Source organism: Ochotona princeps, chromosome 2, assembly GCF_030435755.1.
Source record: "Ochotona princeps isolate mOchPri1 chromosome 2, mOchPri1.hap1, whole genome shotgun sequence".
Taxonomy (NCBI): domain Eukaryota; kingdom Metazoa; phylum Chordata; class Mammalia; order Lagomorpha; family Ochotonidae; genus Ochotona; species Ochotona princeps.
Window position 1 is genome coordinate 20,542,000 of NC_080833.1, and position 21,173 is coordinate 20,563,172.

The window sequence follows — 21,173 nt, forward strand, 5'->3', positions numbered from 1 at the left end:
AAAAAAAAATGCCTTTCAGGACAGCTTGGGCCGGTGACCCCTGATTTGAGCCAACGCATGGGTTTTACCCACCAAACTTTATTAACCAACCGGAGGTTTTTAAGTCTTAACGAATTCGACTACCGTAGATGTCCCTTTTTGTACTAAATTTTTTATTTTGGCTTCACTACCGCATTATCGCTAAGGTTTTCTGGCCAGCTTCTCTGATTACCAACTCCTGCACTTGTTGGCGGGACTCCCGCCCCAGGAAGACCCGCCTACGGCCCACGGAGCGGAAGACGCCATTTGCCGTGATCGGCGAATCGCCCATTCCGCGAGCGCGCATGCGGCTGCGCAGGCGCACCAGTCACTGCGTGACTTCCGGGCGTTTCCTAAGGTATAAATGAGGACTCCTCGCTCGCCCTCGGTCTTTCGGCGGGATCGTCTAGCTGCTGTTGTTGTTGCTGGGTGAGTGTTCCTGGCTGATGGGCCCACTCGGCTGGCAGCATTAGCCACGAGCGGCGTCCCTGGCGGGCTGCCGCTCCCACCTTCGGCTCCAGGCTGCTTCCGGCGGGCGCGTTGTCCGAGGCAGGTAGCACCTGCTCGGTGGGCAGCCATGAGACCTGCAGCCTCCTTGCTCCAGATCAGGGCAGCGGAGGCCCATTGGATGGCCGCCGGGTTGCTTGCGCTGCAGAGCAGTTCTGGCCCGTCCAAATTTTCAGGGGAAACTTCGAGGGGAAACGCGGGCGTCAGGTTTGGGGGTTTTGGAGGAGTCGGCGGCACGCACACGGCCTGGCTGGCGAGCGCTGGACCTGCACGTACAGCTGCCTGGCGCCGATTGTCCCAACGTGGGCATCCCGGGAGGTCACTCTCCCCGGGCCCTGTCCTGGTGGCACATGGGAGCTGAGGGCTCTGCCCCGTGACGTACAGTCCCCTTCCACGACGTTGGAGAGAAAGCCGGGCCTTCGGGTCTGCGCCTGCATATTCCTACAGCTTCCCAGAGTCCATGGACCGTGACTGGGGAGACAAACCATGCAGGAAACACGTTCACGGACGGTCCGTGTACCTCTAACCGCCTCCCGTGCTTGATTGCTTTGACGACTTGCTTTCTTCTTGCAGAATTCACACATGACTAGAGGCAGCGATTGTGGGGTGAGTAAATTAAATTTGAGGCTTTAGCTTGGCGTTTGTCTTTTTTTCTTAATGTCAAGTTATCTAGCTGCTCTCTAAAAAGCTAGACCGTGTGTGCACTCGGCCATAATTTCTAAAGACCAATAAATCTTACAATAGTAATGTTTTGTGGTGTTCTTTGTAGCTGCTAAGAACCCTGAGGCTTTTCTGTGGGACATCAGCGGGGGCCTGTGTGTGTCAGACTTCCCAACGTGGGCATCCCGGGAGGTCACTCTCCCCGGGCCCTGTCCTGGTGGCACATGGGAGCTGAGGGCTCTGCCCCGTGACGTACAGTCCCCTTCCACGACGTTGGAGAGAAAGCCGGGCCTTCGGGTCTGCGCCTGCATATTCCTACAGCTTCCCAGAGTCCATGGACCGTGACTGGGGAGACAAACCATGCAGGAAACAGCTCTAGGCTCGCTGCTGGGGCGCCGGCTCGCGAGGAAATCATGTTTGACTCTGATCTTCACGCTTCTCTTTCAGGAGAGCAAAGGAGCAGAATGTGGTGTTTGGACATCGATGGTGGTAAATGTCATTGGAGCTTTGTAATTTCATGTTTGACTGGATGTTAGTTATTTAAAACGGTTCTGAATATTACGATGTAACTACGCGCTGCTAATTCCTGCAGCCTGTTTCTGAGCTGAAAACCCCAGACGCAAAGAGCTAGCTTAGGTTTATTCCAGCGGGGCAGGTACAGGACAAGGTGGGTGGGCGGGAGGGCCTTTTTATCACTCCTGTGAGCCTGCAGTGTGAGGGCTGGCCCGAGGGGACTGTTGCCTGTGGGGAATGCCTGGGGATGACCGGTGAGTGGGTGGGTTGGGAGAATGGGGGAAATGGTGGATGGCTAAGTTGGTGTTGGACTGAGGAAGCAGGAATGGCGCCAGGCAGGGGGGCTGTCTACATGGTAACCTTCAAATCCCTCCACACAGTAGACATTTCTGCAGATATCTGTAGTTCACTGGAGATTATTTATTGTGAATTCAAATAAAGGTGATTTCTGTCTGTAAAGATGTCTGTTATTTGAAAGGCAAAATAAAGGTATTTCATATCTGGTTTTTCATGAGGACAAGTTGCTGTGGTGGCCTCCAACCCGATAGTTCTTCAGCCCCTGCTACACCTCTTGCTGTACTGCCCCAGGCTACAGGGGGCTTCAGAACAAACAGGCCCAGTGGTCAGTATCCACAGCAGTGCTGTCTGGTGGCAGATAGGCTCAGCAGTTTCATCCATTGATGTGCATGGGTGAGTCACAATGGCTCTCTTGAGTCTGTGTGCCACCCAGCGTTAAAAGTCAGAAGCAGGGAACCATCTAGAAGGTAAAGTCTTGGTATGGAGGGTCAGCCCTAACTGCTGAACAGCTGCTACTGAGCATTTGAGGTGGTTCACTGTTTTTTGTGGGCAGTAAAGGGAATTGGGAAGGGGAAATCACCTCCTGAGAGCCAGGAGGTGGGGTGACTCAAATTTGAGCAAGGGTCTTGGGGTTTTAATCCTTCACTGGACCCTCCTTGCTGGGTGGTAGCTGTAGGTAAGGTGTTCCCCATTGGTGGCCTCTTAAGCAGTTAGAAAGGTGTGGCCAAGACCTCAGCTGACCTGGATGGTTTTAGACCAACCCCCTCTTGGAATCACATCCTGCTTCTGTAGCAGTTTTAGGGTGATGTCTTATTACTGCGGTTTAAATGGGGTGTCATTCCGGTAAGTCCCCGGAGGTGTGGGGTGCACAGACTGATATCCTGGGTCGTCTCAGGTTTGCACGTTCAAGGACACCTACATCCTGAGGACCCCTGACAAAGTCTTGGTTGAGTCATAACACTGGGAATCCTTCAGATAAAAGCTTTTTGGGGTGCAGAGCCAGGAGCTGTTCTGGGTCTCCCACGTGGGTGTAGGACCTCAAGGCTTTGGGCTGTCCTCGGCTGCTTTCCCAGGCCGCAAGCAGGGAGCTGGATGGGAAGTGGGGCATGCAAGGCAAGCACCTCAACCGCTGCATTATCACGCTGGGCCCATTTCAACCAGTTTGGGCAGCAAAAAGACGCTGTTTCCATTGAGTAAGATAAGCAAGGTCTACAGGCTGGAAACGGGCTCACAACACCCTGCATATATCAGGCTCTTGGGAGCTTCAACATGTAGGTAATTATGCAGGTATTTGAGTCCTGATACCATCACTTATGGGTTAAAGAGCAGGTGCTGTGGCACAGCAAATTAAACCACCACTTGTAACATTTTTTGCCACTACCCTCCAGTCCACCTTCTGGCGAATGAATCTTGGGAAGCAGGTAATTGAGTCCCTGTCACCATAGCACCCCGAGCCAGTTGTTCTGACAGGCACTCAGTGCTGTGATTGGTGTGAACGCCCTCCATGATAATGGAGGGTCCCAAGGCTTTGGACCATTCTCTATGGCTTTCCCAGTTCACAAGCAGGGAGCTGGAAGGGAAGTAGAGCAGCTGGGACATAAAGTGACACCTCTAAGGAATGCTGGCACTTTGGAGGGAGTGGGGATAGCTAATTAAGCCACAGGTTTTAATTTCAGAGCAAGCAAACCTCTCAGTGAGAGGCAGGACGGTGGTGCTTCAGACAAGAGCACCAATGGAAACATGAATAGGAAATGGATCAGAACCAATAGCAAGACCTCGAAAGAGTTCCCAGAGAACCCTCACGCTGGCACAAAAGGTCAATCCTGGGAGGGGATCCAGATGGTGGGAAGACAACAGAAGGGCTAGAGGCCTGGTCAGTTTGTCACATCTAAGATGCCTAGGCCTGAAGGAGGCCTTGGGCCTTCCCACCAAGCAGGCAGTGGCCCGGGGGACCTGCCCAACTTATTCCAACCTATTTCTTTTGCCAACCACCAAGAGGTTTCTACGAAGAACAAATAAGCTAATGGGCATTTTTTTTAAGGATTTAAAATTTTTTCTTAAAGATTTATTTTTAATTTTTGTTGCAAAGTCAGATATACAGAGAGGAGGAGAGACGGAGAGGAAGATCTTCCATCCGATGATTCACTCCCCAAGTGGTCGCAACGGCCAGTGCTGTGCCGATTTGAAGCCAGGAGCCAGGAACTTCCTCCAGGTCTCCCACATGGGTGCAGGGTCCCAAGGCTTTGGGCCATCTTCGACTGTTTTCCTAGGCCACAAGCAGGGAGCTGGATGGGAAGTGGAACTACCAGGTTTAGAACTGGTGCCCATATAGGATCCTGGCGCGTACAAGGCGAGGACTTTTGCCTCTAGGCCGCCATGGCGGGCCCTAAATTTTTAAAAAAAGGTTTTATTTACTTTTATTGGATAGACAGATATACAGAGAGGAGAGACATGAAGATCTTCCATCCAATGGTTCACTCCCCAAACAGCTAAAACGGCTGAAGCTGAGCCAGTCTGAACCCAGGAGCCAGGAACTTTCTTCAGGTCTGCCACACAGGGGCAGGGTCCCAAGGTTTTGGGCCTTTCTTGACTGCTTTCACAGGCCACAAGCTGGGAGCTGTATTGGAGGCAAGGCTGCCGGGACACAAACCTGTGCCCACGTGGGATCCCAGGAGACGCAAGACATAGGTTTAGACACTAAGCTATCGTGCTGGGCTCATGGTTGTGAATTTGTTGCAGTAGGAAAACCAAAGGTTTTGACAAATGGGCACTAATTTTCTTTTTAAATCATTCCATTAAAGCCAGGCGAAAGAGTAAGATCTTGGAGGAAGCACCTGGAGACAGCAGATATCTCAGGGTTAACATTGGAGACATTTCACAGCAGGTTATCCCAGAGAGGGGTCCAGGATGGCAGCAGAGGTCAACTTGAGGTAAGGGCAGTTGGGGGCTGCTTTGGGGTGGGACTCTACCTGTAAGAATTCAGCTGCTGGGGGGAGGGGGACTGGAGATGAGTTTTCAGAGAGGAAATCACCATCGTGGAACTTGGAGAAAACAGTTCTAGGCGGAGACTCCACCCTGCCCTGGGCAGCCCTGGGGCACAGTCAGGTGGCTAGAGACCTCAGGGGACTCCTTACTCCTTAAATCCTCAACAACTGTCACAGGGTGTTTTCACAGGTTTTTATTTTTCTAATGCCCATCTCCTATTCATGCTCGAATTCTTTCTGATCTCATTCCCCTCACTCCCTACCCTCCTTTTTATTCTTTTGTTTTCAGCCTAAGAAGATTGGCTTTATTGGAAATTACCTGTAGTATATTTCAATGCACTGGTAATCCCATTACCCAAGTTAGCCTAGGATCACATCAAGGTAATGTTACAAGTTTACCGTAATGTTACAAGCTTGCTCACGGGTTAGCACCCATTGTCTGGGGCTGATTCAGAGAAAGTTTTAACATTTTCAAATGCCTGGATCCTGTGATCCAGGAAGGATTGGGCAATCAACCTGATCCGCCAAACTTCTTTTCCAAAAGGAATTAGTCACAACATTGCAGTTTTAGAAGATACCATGAGACTCATTTGACTATAGGTGAGTTTCAGGAGAGCTGTCTTCTAAATTTTTTGTTAATGTTTATTTATTTGAAAAGCAGAGTTGGACACAGAGACACAAAGAAACATCTTCCATCCTCCAGGCCACTCCTCAAATGCCAGCAACAGCCAGGAATGGCAGGCTGAAGCTAGGCACATAGGGTTCCAACCAGGGTTCTACAAAGGGGACAGGAACCCCAAGGACTTGAGCCATCACCGGCTGCCTCAGGTGTGCCGCACAGTCCCAGGAACCCAGGGAGGGGTGTGGGCACGCACGCCGTCACTCCATTCCTAAGGTACTTTCCTCCAAACCCATTTTGTTCTCAAACAAAAATCCTACCATGCTTCTTCGGGAGACACGCGGACCCCTGGTCCATCAGGTGGGCACCCAGAAGCCCCCTCCACTTCGGTCCACTCACAGCTGCCCACATGCCTCTCACCACTCCCGGCCACAGCAAGCCTCCTTCTCGGAGGACGCCCTGCCCTGCTAGGTTGGCATAACCTTTCTTCAAACCCTAGGCAGGGTCCAGTGGCCTTTGAAAAAAAAAAGCCCTATATAATTCCTGGGTCTCGTTTCTCATCCTTTCTCCATGGGGACCCTGTTAAGGAAGGGAAGATCAGTATATGGTTCCCCTTAAAGTCCCTTCCGCACGAGAGCCTTCCCAGATAAAGCCGGAGACAGGTGAGCCTTTCTGGAGCTCAGTCCCTTCCTCCCCATCTGGGGTTCCCTGTGGCCAGGCCAGGGGGACAGCGCGGGGCCCGGAGCTGCCTCAGCCCGGAGCCGCCTGTACTCCCGGGGGCGGCCGCCAGGGGCCGCCGGCCCCTTTGTTTTCCTCTGGCCTAGGGTCGGGGCCGGAGGCCTGCAGAGCGCATGCTCTGGGGCAGTTTCGTGGCCCGGCGGGCGAACGCTTCAGTTCCTTGTGTTCGACCCGCATCGAGGTAGGTCGCGGGCGACGCGAGGCGGAGGGTCCGGGCAAGGGGCGGCGCGGCGAGTGTTCGCGCCCCGTGGGTCCCGCTGCGGGTCGGGCTCGTTACCCCGCACTCGCCGGGTCGTTGCAACGCCGGCCCCACGTGAGGCCGAGCGGTGGGAAGCGGCGCGAGCGCGCGTGTCCAGCCCCGCGGGGCGCCGGGGCTGCGGGCGGCCCTGCCCGCTCGCTCGGGCGACGCGAGGCCCGCCCGCAGCCCCCTTCCGCCGCCGCCGCGCCTCTGACGGCCACGCCGCGGCGCCCGCAGCGGGCGGGAGATTCAAACGGCCTGGGGCGCGCGGCCGTGGCCACCTCCGGGCCCGGGGTGCGCAGACCCGCGCCGGGCGCCCGGGCGGAGGTGGCCACCTTCCGCAGCGGGAAAAGTGGTTTTGTTCGCAGTTAGTTTGGAGAAAGCGGGGTTGAGGGGAGGAGCTGGCTGGAATGGAGTTGTGGGGACTCGCTCTGGGTGGCGGCTGCTTTGGACCTGTGGCAGGGGCGTGAGCTCGATTTGTCAACAATCCTGTGCTCTGGCTACTGCCTGCCGCCTCCAGGTCTAGGGACCATGGTGACAAGGGTGGCATTCCGTGTGCCTTTTCCAAGTCGCAGTCCCGAGGTGTGCCTTGGGAGCCCCGGGTGCTGCTGGTGGCCGCTCACTCTTTGATCAGATCTCAATTGAACGCCTCCAGCCACGTGTTATTGAGTGCTTAAAGCAAGTTGGGTATGGTGTGTTCTCTGGACCCCGGAGGAGACCCGTGCCCCGGAGGGTCCGGGATGGCTGTCCAGGTGAAGAGATTGTGGAATGGAACGTTGAAAGAACTCTCCTGCTTCCTGCCAGGTTGGGCGTTGGCGCAGTTAGGGTGATCCAGGTAGGAGGTAAATGTAGTTGGGGGTCGGGTGCAAGATCTGAAGGCTCTGAGTGCAAAACCAGGGACCCCCCTGGGTGCAGACAGAGGCGGCTGTGAGTCAGTGCAGGGCCTGGAAAGATGAGAGAGCAGGAATCGGGTCCTGTTGGTCCGTGACTTGGTGCTCCCAGCAGCTATCCCAGTTGGATGCCCTTGGGTGTCTTTCCAAATCCCCTGGAGCCTTCAAACAGGAGAGGAGAGAGGCACGTGCTGAGCACTGCTGACCCCCTATGACTTCCCCAAATAAGATGGGATGGACTCCACGATGGCAGCCTCAGGGTGCAAGGGCACCCCCGGGGCAGAGGAGCCCAGCTGTGTGTCTGGCACCAGAGAAGCTCAGCAGGTGTTGTCATCTGAGAGCCGGCCTCCAGGCTCCCTCCCCCACAGAGGAGGAGACAGCTGCGGCCACTCCAGAGGACCCCCTTTGCAGAAAGGAGGGTGTGGCGAGGCCCCAAGTCCTCCCCAGCAGGCAGATGCAGCAGCTAGCTCTGTTCTGGGGGTGGGAGGGAGGCAGCAGCTCTGGGCCCCCCAGGGTAGAAGCCTCTGTGTGGCCAGGCCTTACAGTTTCCCTGAGCCGCCTCCTCCCTTACCCTGTAAAGAAGGCAGGGCAGGTGGGAGCGTTCTGGCAGTTGGTACACCCCAGGAGCAGGAGCCTGAAAGGGGGTTCTCACTCTGTTCTGTGTGTCCTGGGAGCTGTGTTGGGGCTGGGAATGGAACAGGTGACTCCTTGTGGCAGTGTGGACTCTCAGGGTGGGCTCGCGCAGCCGTCTGAGCAGCCCGCTGCGGGCAGGTGGCAGCCACAGGGCTGGGCTGTGAGCTGCTTACAGATGCTCAGATGGTGCTTTGGCATTTTTTTGTTAAAAGGCAGAGAGAGGTCTTCCACCCAGTGGCTCACTCCTCAGATGGCTTCAGTCGCCAGGCTGGCCTCCATTCAGGTCTCCCACAGGGGTGGCAGAGGCCTGGGGACTTGGACCATCATTTGTTGCATTCCCAAGGCACGTTAGGTTAGCCAGGAACTGGATTGGAAGTGGAGCAGCTGGGACACAAACCAGCATTCCAGGATGCTGAGCACCGTAACCCCACACACTGGGCCCTGGTTTTCCTTTATTTTCTGTGTGAATTTAGGTAAATCAATGTACCTCTCTGAGTGTGCTTTCTTCTGCTTGTGAGAACTCCGATGGTTTTTATTTGGTTTTTTCTTTGTTTGTTTAAGATTATTGGAATGGTAGAGCCCTGCGCTGTAGTGTTGCTGCTAAAGTCTTCAGCCTTGACATGCCAGAATCTCATATGGGTGCAAGTTCTAAACCTGGCAGACATGCTTCCCATCCAGCTCCCTGCTTGTGGCCTGGGAAAGCAGTAGAGGACAGCCCAAAGCCTTGGGACCCAGCACCCACATGGAAGACCTGGAAGAGGCTCTGGGCTCCTGGGTTCAGATCGGCATAGCTCCAGCTGTTGCAGCCACTTGGGGAGTTATCAACAGATGGAAGATTTTCCTCTCTGTATATCTGACTTTACAATAAAAACAAATCTTAAAAAAACAAAAAAGATTGTTGGAAAGGCAGATTTAGAGAAAGAAAAAACTTACATTCACTGGTTCATGCCCTAAGTGTGCGCTACAGCCAGAGTTGAACCAACCAAAAACAGGAGCTTCCTCCAGGTCTCCCATGTGGCTGCAGGGTCCCAGTGCTTTCCAGGCTTTCCCAGGCTACAAGCAGGGAGCTGGACGGGAAGTGGAGCAGTCAGGACATATAAGGTGTCCATATAAGGATGCTGGTGGAGCAAGGCACAGGATTAGCCAGTGGAGCAATTGCACTGGCCCGGAGGGCTCAGAGGGTTTTGCAAATGAGGGATGCAGTGAATGAGCAGTGCCCACTGCAGGACTCACACATTAGGAAGGAGGTTGCAATGGCAGTCAAGCGTGAAAATCAAGGTTGATACAAATGTGTGTCCCAGCAGCCAGGGAATGATTAGCTTAGAGTGGGGCGGAGACCAGGGAGGTGACTCAGACCCGCAGAGGTTCTTGCAGTACGACCCAAGATGGCAGAGGGCATGGTGGGTCTGGCATGGTGGGTCTGGCAGGAAGACTTCCAGGAGAGAAGGGAGGGTGTGGCATCAGGCTAAGGAATCTGGGGGGCCTGAGGAGTCCTAGCAGGCAAGCAGCTTGTTTCCAGCTTTGCCTTTAGGAAAATCCTCAATTTTTCTAAAGGGGGCTTTGGGAGCCGCGGTTAAGATGCTGTCTTTTTTTCTTTGTTTGTTTTAAGATTTATTTATTCTATTCTTATTGGAAAGACAGACTTACACAGAGAAGGAGAGACAGAAAGAAAGATTTTTTTTTTTTATAAAGATTTATTCAGTTTATTACAAAGTCAGATATACAGAGAGGAGGAGAGATTCACTCCCCAAGTGAGCTGCAACGGGCCGCTGCTGTGCTGATCCGAAGCCGGGAACCAGGAACCTCTTCCGGGTCTCCCACGCAGGTGCAGAGTCCCAATGCATTGGGCCGTCCTCAACTGCTTTCCCAGGCCACAAGCAGGGAGCTGGATGGGAAGTGGAGCTGCTGAGATTAGAACCGGTGCCCATATGAGATCCCGGGGCTTTCAAGGCAAGGACTTTAGCTGCTAGGCCACGCTGCCGGGCCCCAGAAAGGAAGATCTTACATTTGCCAGTTCACTGCCCAAGTGGCCACAATAGCCGGAAGTGCACCAATCAGGAGTGTCCTCCAGGTCTCCCACGCGGATGCAGGGTCCCAAGGCTTTGGGCCGTCCTCGACTGCTTTCCCAGGCCACAAGCAGGGAGCTGGATGGGAAGTGGGACAGCGGGATTAGAACCAGCACCCATATGGGATCCTGGCACATTCAATGCAAGGACTTTAGCCACTAGGCTACCATGTTGGCTTTGAAGAGGTCATTTTAAAAATTTTCATTTTCATGTTTTGAAGTATTTAATTTAGAGAAAGAGAGAAGGGACAAATAGCTCCACTGCTCTGGTTTACTCCTCAGATGGCAAAGTTGAAGCCAGAATCGAGGCTGTCTCGCAGCAGGACCCCTGTCACTTGCACGCCCACCCCTGGCTCCCTGCATTGGGAATCTGGCACCAGGAGTCAGAGCTGGGAAACTTAAGTATTCCAGTGTGAGACCCAGGCGTCCTGTACTGGCATCCTAATTGCTAGACAAAACACTTGTCCCTGGAAGAACAAATCACTCTTTATTTCTCTTTCTCCTCCCTCATGCCTCAGTCTAATCCACCAGCTGCCCAGAACGCTTTCTCCCAAGTAGGTCTGTTTGTCTGCTTTGCCCTGCTGTGTCAGACCCCGTCGCTTGTCTGTCGTAGCCTCCTAACCCGTCTGGCTGCTTTACTTTCCAGTGCACCCCATTTTCTTCTTAGAAAACTGGAGGGCTTTTAGACATGCAAATCCAATGAGGATCTTCTGGCATCCCTCCCGGCCCCCTTCCCGGGCCTTGCATGGTCCAGCCCTGCATGCTGTGTCCAGCTCTTGTCCTGCTGGCCTGGACATGTCGCCCTGCTCACTGAAACACTTGTGTCCTGGTCTCGTTTGCTGGCTTCCTTAATGTCACCTCCCTGCCACCAGCTGCCCCACCTCTTCCACCTCCATCCTCTCAGCGCCCCCCACACCTGTGGAATACATGTAACAACATTTGCCGGTTTAACAACATTTCAGTATATAGTTGTGTGGCAGTGAGTACCTCCACGTTGTGCCAGCCCGGACTGCCCTTTGTTGTAACATCTTGCTTGGTCCCTGGCTGCCACACCGCACCTCCTGTGATTGTTTTGTTTCTTTTTCTTTCCTCCTGGACCGTAAGTTCCAGGAGCCAGGGAGAGGGTTAGTCTTTCTTTTCCTTCCTACACCTTCTGGCCCAAAGCCCAGCAGGGGTGATGTGTGCTCAGTGTGTGAGTGAGGGACACATGAACATAGTATGTCAGTGTCTGTGACAGTCCCACCCTCCTAGGTGGAGGAGGGGTGCCCAGCGGATACGCCAGCTATCAGCCACACTCACAAACGCAGGGATAAGAAGTTACAGCTCTGGAAAATGAGTCTAGTTCTCTGTAGGTCCAGAGAACTTGCATTTTTAGTGTGAAAAGAGAGCTGGGAGAGGAGCCCCACCCTGAGAGCAATAAAAGTTGATGATGCAGTGCAGCACTGCCAGCTCATCAAGGTCAAGGCTGGCCAGGTACCACCTGCACAGGCCTGGCAGGATCCTAGGTCGTGGGGGCATCCTGCCTTGAATGCCCGGATCTCCTGCCCTGGGTAATCGGCAGATGAGTGCCAGGCCCTTGTGTGATACCATGGAGTGGTAAGCCGGGGGCCTGCTGGAAGGAAGGAATGAGGGAAAGCGTGCTAGTGAGGCCTGCAGCTGGGAGTGAGCAGGGATCTTGGGTTGGGGGCCCTGCTGAAGTCTCCGCCCTTTATTTATACAGTAGAAGAGGGGTGGGTTACGTTAGATCACTGGTCCCCAAGTAGTGGGGTCCTAGATGCGATGACACCAGTGATAACATGACACTTGCTAGGTCAGTACTTCCACATGCGAGCCTCCACATCATGGCCAAGTGGAGTCTTCTCATTTTACCGAGGAAGACAGTGGTGGGAAACTCCTAAGACTGCAATGCCAAGCAGCTAGGAAGGGGCCAATTTCAGTAGATGGCTCCCGAGGCCCAGTTCTGCACCACTGCCAGGTGCCCCAGTTGCCACCCTTCCGGCAGGTTTGTAGTCCAGACAGCAGGAGCCCTGGACTCGCACAGCTAACGAGACAGAGGAGCAGCAGAGGGAGCCTTCCAGAATGCCGTCTCGGGGAGCGCAGCACTGGGTAGACCCCAGTCCCTGTGGAGGAGGTGGCAGCAGTGACAGGGGCAGGCACAAGGCCAACCCACCTTGTCACCATTGGGTGGTTTCCTTCCCCCATTTTCTATATGAGTGCAAGTGTGTATATGGTTTTGTACAGAAGATTTATTTATTTTATATATATATATATATTTTTAAAGATTTATTTATTTTATTACAAAGTCAGATATACAGAGAGGAGGAGAGACAGAGAGGAAGATCTTCCATCCGATGATTCACTCCCCAAGTGAGCCGCAACTGCCGGTGCACGCTGATCCGAAGCCGGGAACCAGGAACCTCTTCTGGGTCTCCCACACGGGTGCAGAGTCCCAAAGCTTTGGACCGTCCTCGACTGCTTTCCCAGGCCACAAGCAGGGAGCTGGATGGGAGGTGGAGCAGCCGAGACTAGAACCGGCGCCCATATGGGGTCCCAGGGCGTTCAAGGCGAGGACTTTAGCCGCTAGGCCATGCCGCCGGGCCTATATATATATATATTTTAAAGATTTATTTATTTTACTTTTATTGGAAAGGCAGATATGCAGAGAGGAGGAGAGACAGAGAGAAAGATCTTCTGTCCAATGGTTCACTCCCCAAGTGGCCACAACGGCTGGAGCTGAGCCAATCCCAAGCCAGGAGCCAGGAGCTCTTCCTGGTCTCCCACGCGGTGCAGGATCCCAAAGCTTTGGGCTGTCCTCGACTGCTTTCCCAGGGCCACAGGCAGGGAGCTGGATGGGGAGTGGGGCCGCTGGGATTAGAACTGGCGCCCATATGGAATCCTGGCACATGCAAGGCGAGGACTTTAACCACTACGCTATTGTGCCGAGCCCTAATATATATATTTTAAGGATTTATTTATTTTTATTGCAAAGTCAGATATACAGAGTGAAAGATCTTCCATCTGTTGATTCAGTCTCCAAGTGGCTACAATGGCTAGAGCTGCACCGATCAGGAGTCAGGAGCCTGGGGTGTCTTCCAGGTCTCCCACATGGGTGCAGGGTCCCAAGACTTTGGGCTGTCCTCGACTGCCCTCCCAGGCCACAAGCAGGGAGCCAGATAGGAAGTGGGGCTGTCTAGATTAGAACTGGTACCCATATGGGAGCCTGGTGCGTGCAAGGTGAGGACCCTAGCGCTAGGCTACTGCGCCAATCCCTACTTAATGTATTTAAAAATTTTAATTTAAAAGGTAGAGTAATCCGAAGAAAAAATGAGATCTTTTGTCTTCTGATTCACTTCCTAAAGGCTCATGGAAACCAGGAGCCAAGAACTCTAGCTGGGTCTCTCACACAGGTGGCAGGAACCAAAGTGCTTAGGCCAGCATTGAGTGCCTCCCAGGTACATTAACAAACAGCTGGATCAGAAGTGTAGAGACAGCTGACACTGCTGCAGTTGGTGAAGCTGTCACTTGCAGTGCCAGCATCCCATGACCAGACAGCAGCTTGAGGCCTGGCTGCTCCGCTTCCGTTCCAGCTCTGTGCTCGTGTGCCTTGGGAAGCAGCAGAGCACCGCCCGACTTCCTGGGACCCTGCACCCATGTGTGAGACTCAGATTGATTTTCGGATTCCTGGCTTTGGCCTGGCACAGCCCTGGTGGTTGTGATCATCTGGGGAGTGATCCACTGGATAGAAGAGCTCTTTCTCTGTCACTCTTATTTAATGATTTGTTTCTTTTTTTGGAAAGGCAAATGAGGTTTACAGAGAGAGACAGAAAGACCTTCCATCCGCTGGTTTACTCCCCAAGTGGCGTCAATGGCCGGAGCTGAGTCCATCTGCAGCCAAGAGCCAGGAACTTCTGGGTTTCCCACGTGGGTGCAGGGTCTCAAGGCTCTGGGCCGTCCTTGACTGGGAAGTGGAGCAGCCGGGACATGAACTGGGCCCCATAATCCTCATTTTCATTGTTAGTGTTGGATGTATTTTTTTCTACACATTTTTCTTGGCTGCATGTCTTTTGATGTGTTTATATAGTATTCCCCCCAGAAAAATGGGGTGGTTTGTGATTCTGTTCTTGGATGGCATTTGAAAAGTGGAATCCCCCATGCATTCTTGGAGGGTTTGGTAAAGGCTGCCTAACTTATGCAGGAAGTGTTTGCCGTTTCTGACACAGAGCCCATTTGGGTTTTCAGGACAAGAACATGCCACCCAAGCGCATGGCCAAGAGAAGGTCACCCCCAGAAGATGCCATCCCCAAAAGCAAGAAAGTGAAGGGTGAGTTGGTCTTGGCTGCTCTCCGGGAGTGGGCAGCCTTGTGGAGGCCTGGGAGTCCAGGACTGGACTCTGGCCTTGGTGACTCTAGGCTGAGGGCCTTGTGTGTCAAGGGCCCCGCCAGAGGGAATCCCATCTCCAGAATCTTCTGTTGAAGAGACAGACGCTTGTGTAAGGAGTCAGGTAGTGAGGCAGCAGGGTTAGGACCCTTGGCTCTGAGACATGGGTTCAAGTCCTTTCTCTGCCACTTTAGCCGTGAAACCTCTGGAATCCCTCTTAGCTTCACCAAGCATGACTTTTTTCCCCTCCTGACACAGCTTCTCTGGAGGGAGCACAATGACAGTGACTGAGGGAGGTGGCTGTGCCCCTCCCCCCTCTGGAGACCCTCTGCGGGGCGGGAGGAGAGAGTGCCATCCCTGGTCTGGGAGGGAGGAGTGTGTGCCCCCCACTCAGACAGTGTCTGTCTTTTGCAGACTCCCGTAACCAGGCGGTGAGAGCTGCAGCCTCCCGCCATGTTCCTGGCGCCCACTCCGGCCAAGGTGCTTGCAGGCCAAGCCCTCCTGACCAGAAAACCCGACCAGATGGCTTCCGCCCAGTGTGCCCTGCACCCAGCCACCCTGGCCATGCCCCTCGGAGTTGGGGCTGACTGCCACGGGCCGTCCAGGGCCAGCAGAGGGCCCTGTGCTGCCCACTGGTGGGCACGGTCCACTGTGTAGATGCCTCTGTAGATACTGCCTCCCATCCCTGCCTCCTCATCTACCTGTTTGTAGCCAGACAAGGGCGGCAGGGGTCAGTTTCTTCTGCAAATGTCCAGGAGTTGGAAGTCACAACTCTGGGGATAGAGGAGGGCTCAGATGGAGGCTGGGCATGGTGGTCTGAGCTACGGGCTCCTTGCTTTTGGCTCAGACCCTGGCCCTGGCATATAATGTCAGCACCCTGGAAGGTGGCCACACCTGTCGGAGAGAGGTCCTAATCCCTTGCCTGCAATGCAAGACCTTCAGGGACCATCTGCAGAGGAATTCAGGAGGCGGCCAGGCAGGTGCGAAGCACAGAATAGCCAGGACTGAGACCCGGCACTCCAGCCTGGGGCTGGGCTGGCCCAGGCAGCAGCTCAGCTTGCTTTGTGCAGCCTGGGGTTTGCTTCCTACACATGGGTCCAGTTTTATTTATTACTTTTTTTGTTTGTTTTTTTTGTTGATACATATTTATTTGGAAAGCAGAGTTAGAAAGGGAGAATCTTCTGTCTGCTCATTCACTCCCCAAATGACCATGGAGGCCATGAAGCATTCCTCCAGGTCTCTCACATGGGTTAAGGGGCCCAGAGACTTGGGGCATTCTCTGCTGCTTTCCCAGGTGTCTTACCAGGGAGCTGGATCAGAAGTGGAGCAGTCAGTACTCTAGCCAGTACCCATAGGGGGTGCCAGCATCACAGGCAGAGCTTAACTTGCTGCGTCACAGTACTGCCCCTTGTTCAGTTTTGATTTTTTTTGTTTGATTTTTTTGGTTTTGTTTGTTTGAACATTTATTTATTTATTTAAAGGGGTCACAAAGAGAGAAGGACAGAGAGATCTTCCATCTGCTGGTTTACTCTCCAGATGGCTACAAGGCCCAGGACTGGGCCCGGCTACAACCAGGAACCAGGAGCTTCTTCTGATCCCCCTCAGTGGGGTAGCAGGGCCCTGAGAACGGGAGCCATGTTTCACTGCTTTTCCTAGGCCACAGAGAGCTGGATCAGGAGCAGAGCATCTGGGACTCAAGCCAATGTGCCTGTGGGATGCCGGCACTGCAGGCAGCAGCTTTACGCACATGCCACAGTGCCAACCCTTTTTTAGTTTTTAATCTTCACAAAAACCCTGCAAGGCAGGTACATCCATCAGCTCCCTCCCAGGCTAGGGAATGTAGACTGGGAAAAGTCCTAGGGTTTGGTCCACGGCCAAGTAGGGGCTGGAACCCCGTGAAGTGACCCCACCTGCCGTCATCCTGCACACTCAGGGGCTGTTTTCTTCACCCCTCAGTCTCACACAGGTCCCACAGAACAGAAGCAGGCTTGGTGCTGACACTGGGCCAAGGCGACGTGGGCCAGCTAGGGCTGGGTGAGAGTGTGATGGAAAGAAAGAAGCCAGCTCTGGTACCCATTCCAGAGGAAGTTGTGCAGGCCGAGGCCGGTGGCATGCATACTGTTTGCCTAAGCAAGAGTGGCCAGGTAAGTGTGGGACTGGCACATAGCTGGGCAGTGCCTGGGGCTGACCTATGTGCCTCATACATTTCCCTATGGAAACGGGGTGGGGGGCAGCGAGCCAGACCTTGCGCTAATGGTGACTTCCTGGATGCAGGTCTACTCCTTCGGCTGCAACGATGAGGGCGCCCTGGGAAGGGACACGTCCGCGGAGGGCTCAGAAACAGTGCCTGGGAAGGTGGAGCTGCAAGAGAAGGTGGTGCAAGTGTCCGCAGGAGACAGCCACACAGCAGCCCTCACCGAGGATGGCCGCGTCTTCCTGTGGGGATCCTTCCGGGTAAGGCTGGCTGGCTGGCAGAGTCTGCTCGGGGGCAGGCCAACCAGAAACCTGCCTCTGCCCCGGCCGCATTTCCCATTGGGCCCAGAAAGGGCCACAGGCAGCACGGGGCTCAGCTGAGTCTTTGGCCCAGTGTCCCTGTGGGGCACTTACAGCTGCTTCTGAGAATCTCGAGCTGTAAGGTGGTGCTCTGGGGAGGGGGCCCCGCCTGTCTGGGCTAAGGCTGCTGTCGGAAGCTGCTGTGTTCCTCTCCCCCCAGTTGCCCACTTGGCTCGGTGAGAGGTGTGCAGGTGCGGGCTCACACACATCAGAGCTTCCACACTGGGGAGCTGAGCTTCAAGTCAGATTCAGCATTCAGAGTGCCCTGGTACTTTGGGATTTGATGTACATTGAGTGTCAAAAGCAAATGACTCTGCTAGGGCATTTCCCCATCACGGCTGGTTTTTACTTGTTAGGGAGAATTTCAGAAAACAAAAACGGAATGATGTCTGGAGCCCTTGCCCACCTGCCACTCAGCCTCAGCTGTGACATATTGGTAGCCTGGCCTGTCTGTCCCTGTGAGGGATCTTCCAAAACTACATAGAACATAGTTACCTAGAGGGAGATCTTCTATCTGCTGGTTCACTCCTCAGATGGCTACAACAGCCAGGGCTGAGCCAGGCCCCATGGGGGTCTGGCAGGGACCCAGACATTTAATCAGTCCTCCACTGCTCTTCCCAGGCCATTAGCAGGGAACGGGGTTGGAAGTGGGATAACCAAGATTCAAATCTGCACCCTTAGGGGATGCTGGTGCCAGAAAATGGAGGCTTGGCTGGCTAAGCCATGCCTGGCACCCTTCTGCTCCCGACAGTGATGTCATTGACAGTATTTCAGTCCTGTTCCCACCTGCCACCTCATCCCCATGTGCGTCCATTCACTGCCTTCGCTGGACAGTTCTCTTCTGCCTGCCAGCCTGGGCCTGGCTGGCAAGCACCTGTGTCCCTCCCTCCAGGACAACAATGGTGTGATTGGGCTGCTGGAGCCCATGAAGAAGAGCATGGTGCCCGTGCAGGTGCAGCTGGATGCTCCTGTGGTGAAGGTGGCTTCAGGTGAGTTGGGCCATAGCTCACTCCGGGCAGGAGCTAGAGAACCTTGCTCTGGGTCTGGCAGACAAGCCCCACATCCCCCTTCTTCCTCTCGGCCTCAGGAAATGACCATTTGGTGATGCTGACGACCGATGGCGACCTCTATACCTTGGGCTGCGGGGAGCAAGGCCAGCTGGGTCGTGTGCCTGAGTTATTTGCCAACCGTGGTGGCCGGCAGGGTCTGGGTAAGTGTCTCACCCTTGCGTTGAACGGGGCAGCTTTGCCACCTGGCCTCTATCCTGGGCAGGCCAAAGGCGGCAGGGGCTATGCATTTAGGTGGATGGCAAACTTGCAGTGTTGCCTGGTTCTGCCCCATATTGGATGGGCGGCCCTGGCTGGAGCTTGCTTGTTTCTGAACCTGCCTGCTGCGCAGGTCACATCCCTGGGTTGTGCTCAGGGGAAGGGTGACTGACACGCGGCACATTCCATGTAAACATTAACGTCTGACGAGTGGACAGTCAGGGCCAGGCACCTGTTCACTCTCGGCCTCAATTTGCTGTCTTTGAAATGCAATTGGGATGCATCGTTAGCATCTCTCCAAGGGCTTCCGTAAGGAGCAAGGAGAGGCTGCTAGTCTGTAACAACTCTGGCTTCCTGTGTCTGCAGAGCGACTCCTGGTCCCCAAGTGTGTGCTGCTGAAATCCAGGGGAACCCGGGGCCATGTGAGATTCCAGGATGCCTTCTGTGGTGCCTATTTCACCTTCGCCATCTCCCGAGAGGGCCATGTGTATGGCTTCGGCCTCTCCAACTACCATCAGCTTGGTGAGTGCCGAGGCCAGTGTCAGGCGTGACCCCAGTGTCCGGCTTCCCGGTCCTGTCTGTAAGGCCTGTCACCTGTGTGTGCCCTTTGACCTGGAGAGAAGGGCCACCTTGTGGGAGGGGACCAGGAAGGAGGGCTTCACCACAATGGCTCTCCTGGCCTTTCCCCAGGAACCCAAGGCACAGAGTCCTGCTTCATACCCCAGAACTTGACAGCCTTCAAGAACTCCACCAAGTCCTGGGTGGGCTTCTCAGGGGGTCAGCACCACACGGTCTGCATGGACTCTGAAGGTAGGCCTTCTGTAGCCCTCTCTGAATGGGCGTTGGCAGGGGGTAGTGTTTCCAGGGCTCAGGTCTCGTCATGCCGCTTGGAACCTGGGTCTGTTCCATGGGTTGGATCCCATGTGGGTCCGATCCATGAAGGGAGATTCTGCCCCTGGAATCTGAGTGTCCTCGGTGCGAGTCCAGCGGGCACTTACGTGGTGGCTCCCCTAGGCCTGCACGGACTTCGGGAGAACACAGCATGGACCTCCTCACTGCCCTGGGAGCAGGGCCAGGCTCCCATATCGCTCTGCCCTGCTACTCTTGTTGCCTGGAGTGTTGCTCTCTGCCACTGCCCACATGTCTCTCCTGCCCTAGGAAAAGCATACAGCCTGGGCCGGGCTGAATATGGGCGACTGGGCCTGGGTGAGGGTGCCGAAGAGAAGAGCGTCCCCACCCTCATCTCCAAGCTGCCTGCTGTCACCTCCGTGGCCTGTGGGGCCTCTGTGGGCTATGCTGTGACCAAGGATGGTGAGTGGGGCCACCTGGGCTTGGGCTGAGGAATAGGGCTGGAGACAGCACCGCTTTGCTCCTAATTCTCCCTAATTCTCGGGCATGGCTGAGCACAAAAGGAGTAAAGAAGTCACTGTAATAAGGGTGATCTGTCTTACAGAGGGGGAAAACCAGCACAGGCAGAGGTGTCGCTAAAGCCGAGGCGTGGTGAGGCCAACAGCTAGCCTCCCCACTCTGCTGCCCCAGGCCAGTCTCTTTCTGCATCCAGTGACCCCCTCATGTGCCACCCAGCTTGTGCCAGCTTCCCTGAACCTGCTGCTTGGTATCTTCTTGGGGGAAAAAGTCTTAGTAGCCAAGGGGCCTGGCAGGCCCAGCAGCAGAGATGGGGACAAGTGGCCACAGCGGGAATGAGTCCCATGACACCTACACCACCCCCGGCCTTGAGGACAAGCCAGGGTGCAGGTCCTAGAAGTGAAAGCCCATGCAGAGAGACCTGGGAACAGCTGGCAGTGTGTGTGGGACCAGAGGTGCTATGCTAGGGCTGCCTAGCAGGCTGAGGCCTTGGGCATCGGGAAAGGCCTGTGGTCTCACAGTGTCCACTTGCCGGGCTTCTTCACTGAATCCCCAGAGGCTGGGCCTCACTGAACCCCCCGAGGCTGGGCCTCACTGAACCCCAGAGGCTGGGCCTCACTGAACCCCCAGAGGCTGGGCCTCACTGCCAGTGGCCAGGGCCAGACAGTCCAGACCTCATGCTGTGGGAAGTGGGACCGGAGACCCTGGAGACAGCTGTCCCCCGTTTCCTTCCCCTGCAGGTCGTGTCTTTGCCTGGGGCATGGGCACCAACTACCAGCTGGGCACGGGGCAGGACGAGGACGCCTGGAGCCCCGTGGAGATGACAGGAAAGCAGCTGGAGAACCGTGTAGTGTTGTCTGTGTCCAGCGGTGGCCAGCACACAGTCTTGTTAGTCAAGGACAAGGAACAGAGCTGATGAAGCCTCTGGGGGCTGGCCTGGCCCTCGCCCACCCTCGTGGAACAGAGATGCGGTGACAACTCCAGATCCCAGCAGGCCCTTCCCCAGCCCTGAGCACTGTTATCGCCTGCCATTCTCCCATCAGCAGAACAGAATCCTTTTCCTCTTCTTCCTTCTTTCTGGAATCATCCTGGGACCTGCAGGATGGAGGGGAAGGTTGGAGGGGGGAGTTTGGGGCAGAAGGAACATTTGCTCAACCCAGAGCCATGTGGTTATACTACCCTAGCTCCTGTGGTCTTGGTTGGCCCTGGCTTGCCTACCAGGAAACCAAAACTCCCTCCCCCGGAGCTTAGCGCCATCCTCCAGTCCTGTGCCACTCTTGCTGACCCCATCAGTCACGGGCAGACAAAGGGTTTAGTCATCAGCCCCAGCTGGCCTGGGCCTCAGGGGATCTAACAGAGGGGTAGGGCAGCACAGCTGTGGGCAGCCCCAGGCCATATGCACAGCTCTGAATGGCATGTGAGCAGCTCTGTTAATGGGACAGAAAGGATGA

General features: G+C 54.9%; 1 protein-coding gene and 2 non-coding genes across 7 annotated transcripts; all 3 read left to right on the plus strand.

Moving 5' to 3' along the window:
* Positions 1-822: 822 nt before the first annotated feature.
* LOC118758724 (small nucleolar RNA SNORA73 family) lies at positions 823-1,026 on the plus strand. The gene has a single exon (XR_004995807.1). It is a non-coding gene; the product is annotated as a small nucleolar RNA SNORA73 family (small nucleolar RNA).
* A 305-nt stretch (positions 1,027-1,331) lies between these two features.
* Positions 1,332-20,789, plus strand: RCC1 (regulator of chromosome condensation 1). Of its 5 annotated transcripts, XM_058677812.1 has the most exons (11): positions 6,440-6,517; positions 14,402-14,483; positions 14,954-15,019; positions 16,496-16,683; positions 16,814-16,993; positions 17,985-18,081; positions 18,180-18,302; positions 18,724-18,879; positions 19,048-19,167; positions 19,516-19,668; positions 20,463-20,789. In XM_058677812.1, the coding sequence occupies exons 2-11, from the start codon at positions 14,411-14,413 to the stop codon at positions 20,636-20,638; spliced, it is 1,332 nt and encodes a 443-aa protein (XP_058533795.1). In that variant the 5' UTR covers positions 6,440-6,517; positions 14,402-14,410; the 3' UTR covers positions 20,639-20,789. The 5 variants fall into 5 exon arrangements, with proteins under 5 accessions (XP_058533802.1, XP_004592234.1, XP_058533795.1 ...); XM_058677819.1 differs by lacking the exons at positions 6,440-6,517; positions 14,954-15,019 and adding an exon at positions 1,332-1,674; XM_004592177.2 differs by lacking the exon at positions 14,954-15,019 and having other exon boundaries at positions 6,385-6,517.
* LOC118758725 (small nucleolar RNA SNORA73 family) lies at positions 1,357-1,560 on the plus strand. Its single transcript, XR_004995808.2, has one exon. It is a non-coding gene; the product is annotated as a small nucleolar RNA SNORA73 family (small nucleolar RNA).
* Positions 20,790-21,173: the final 384 nt, after the last annotated feature.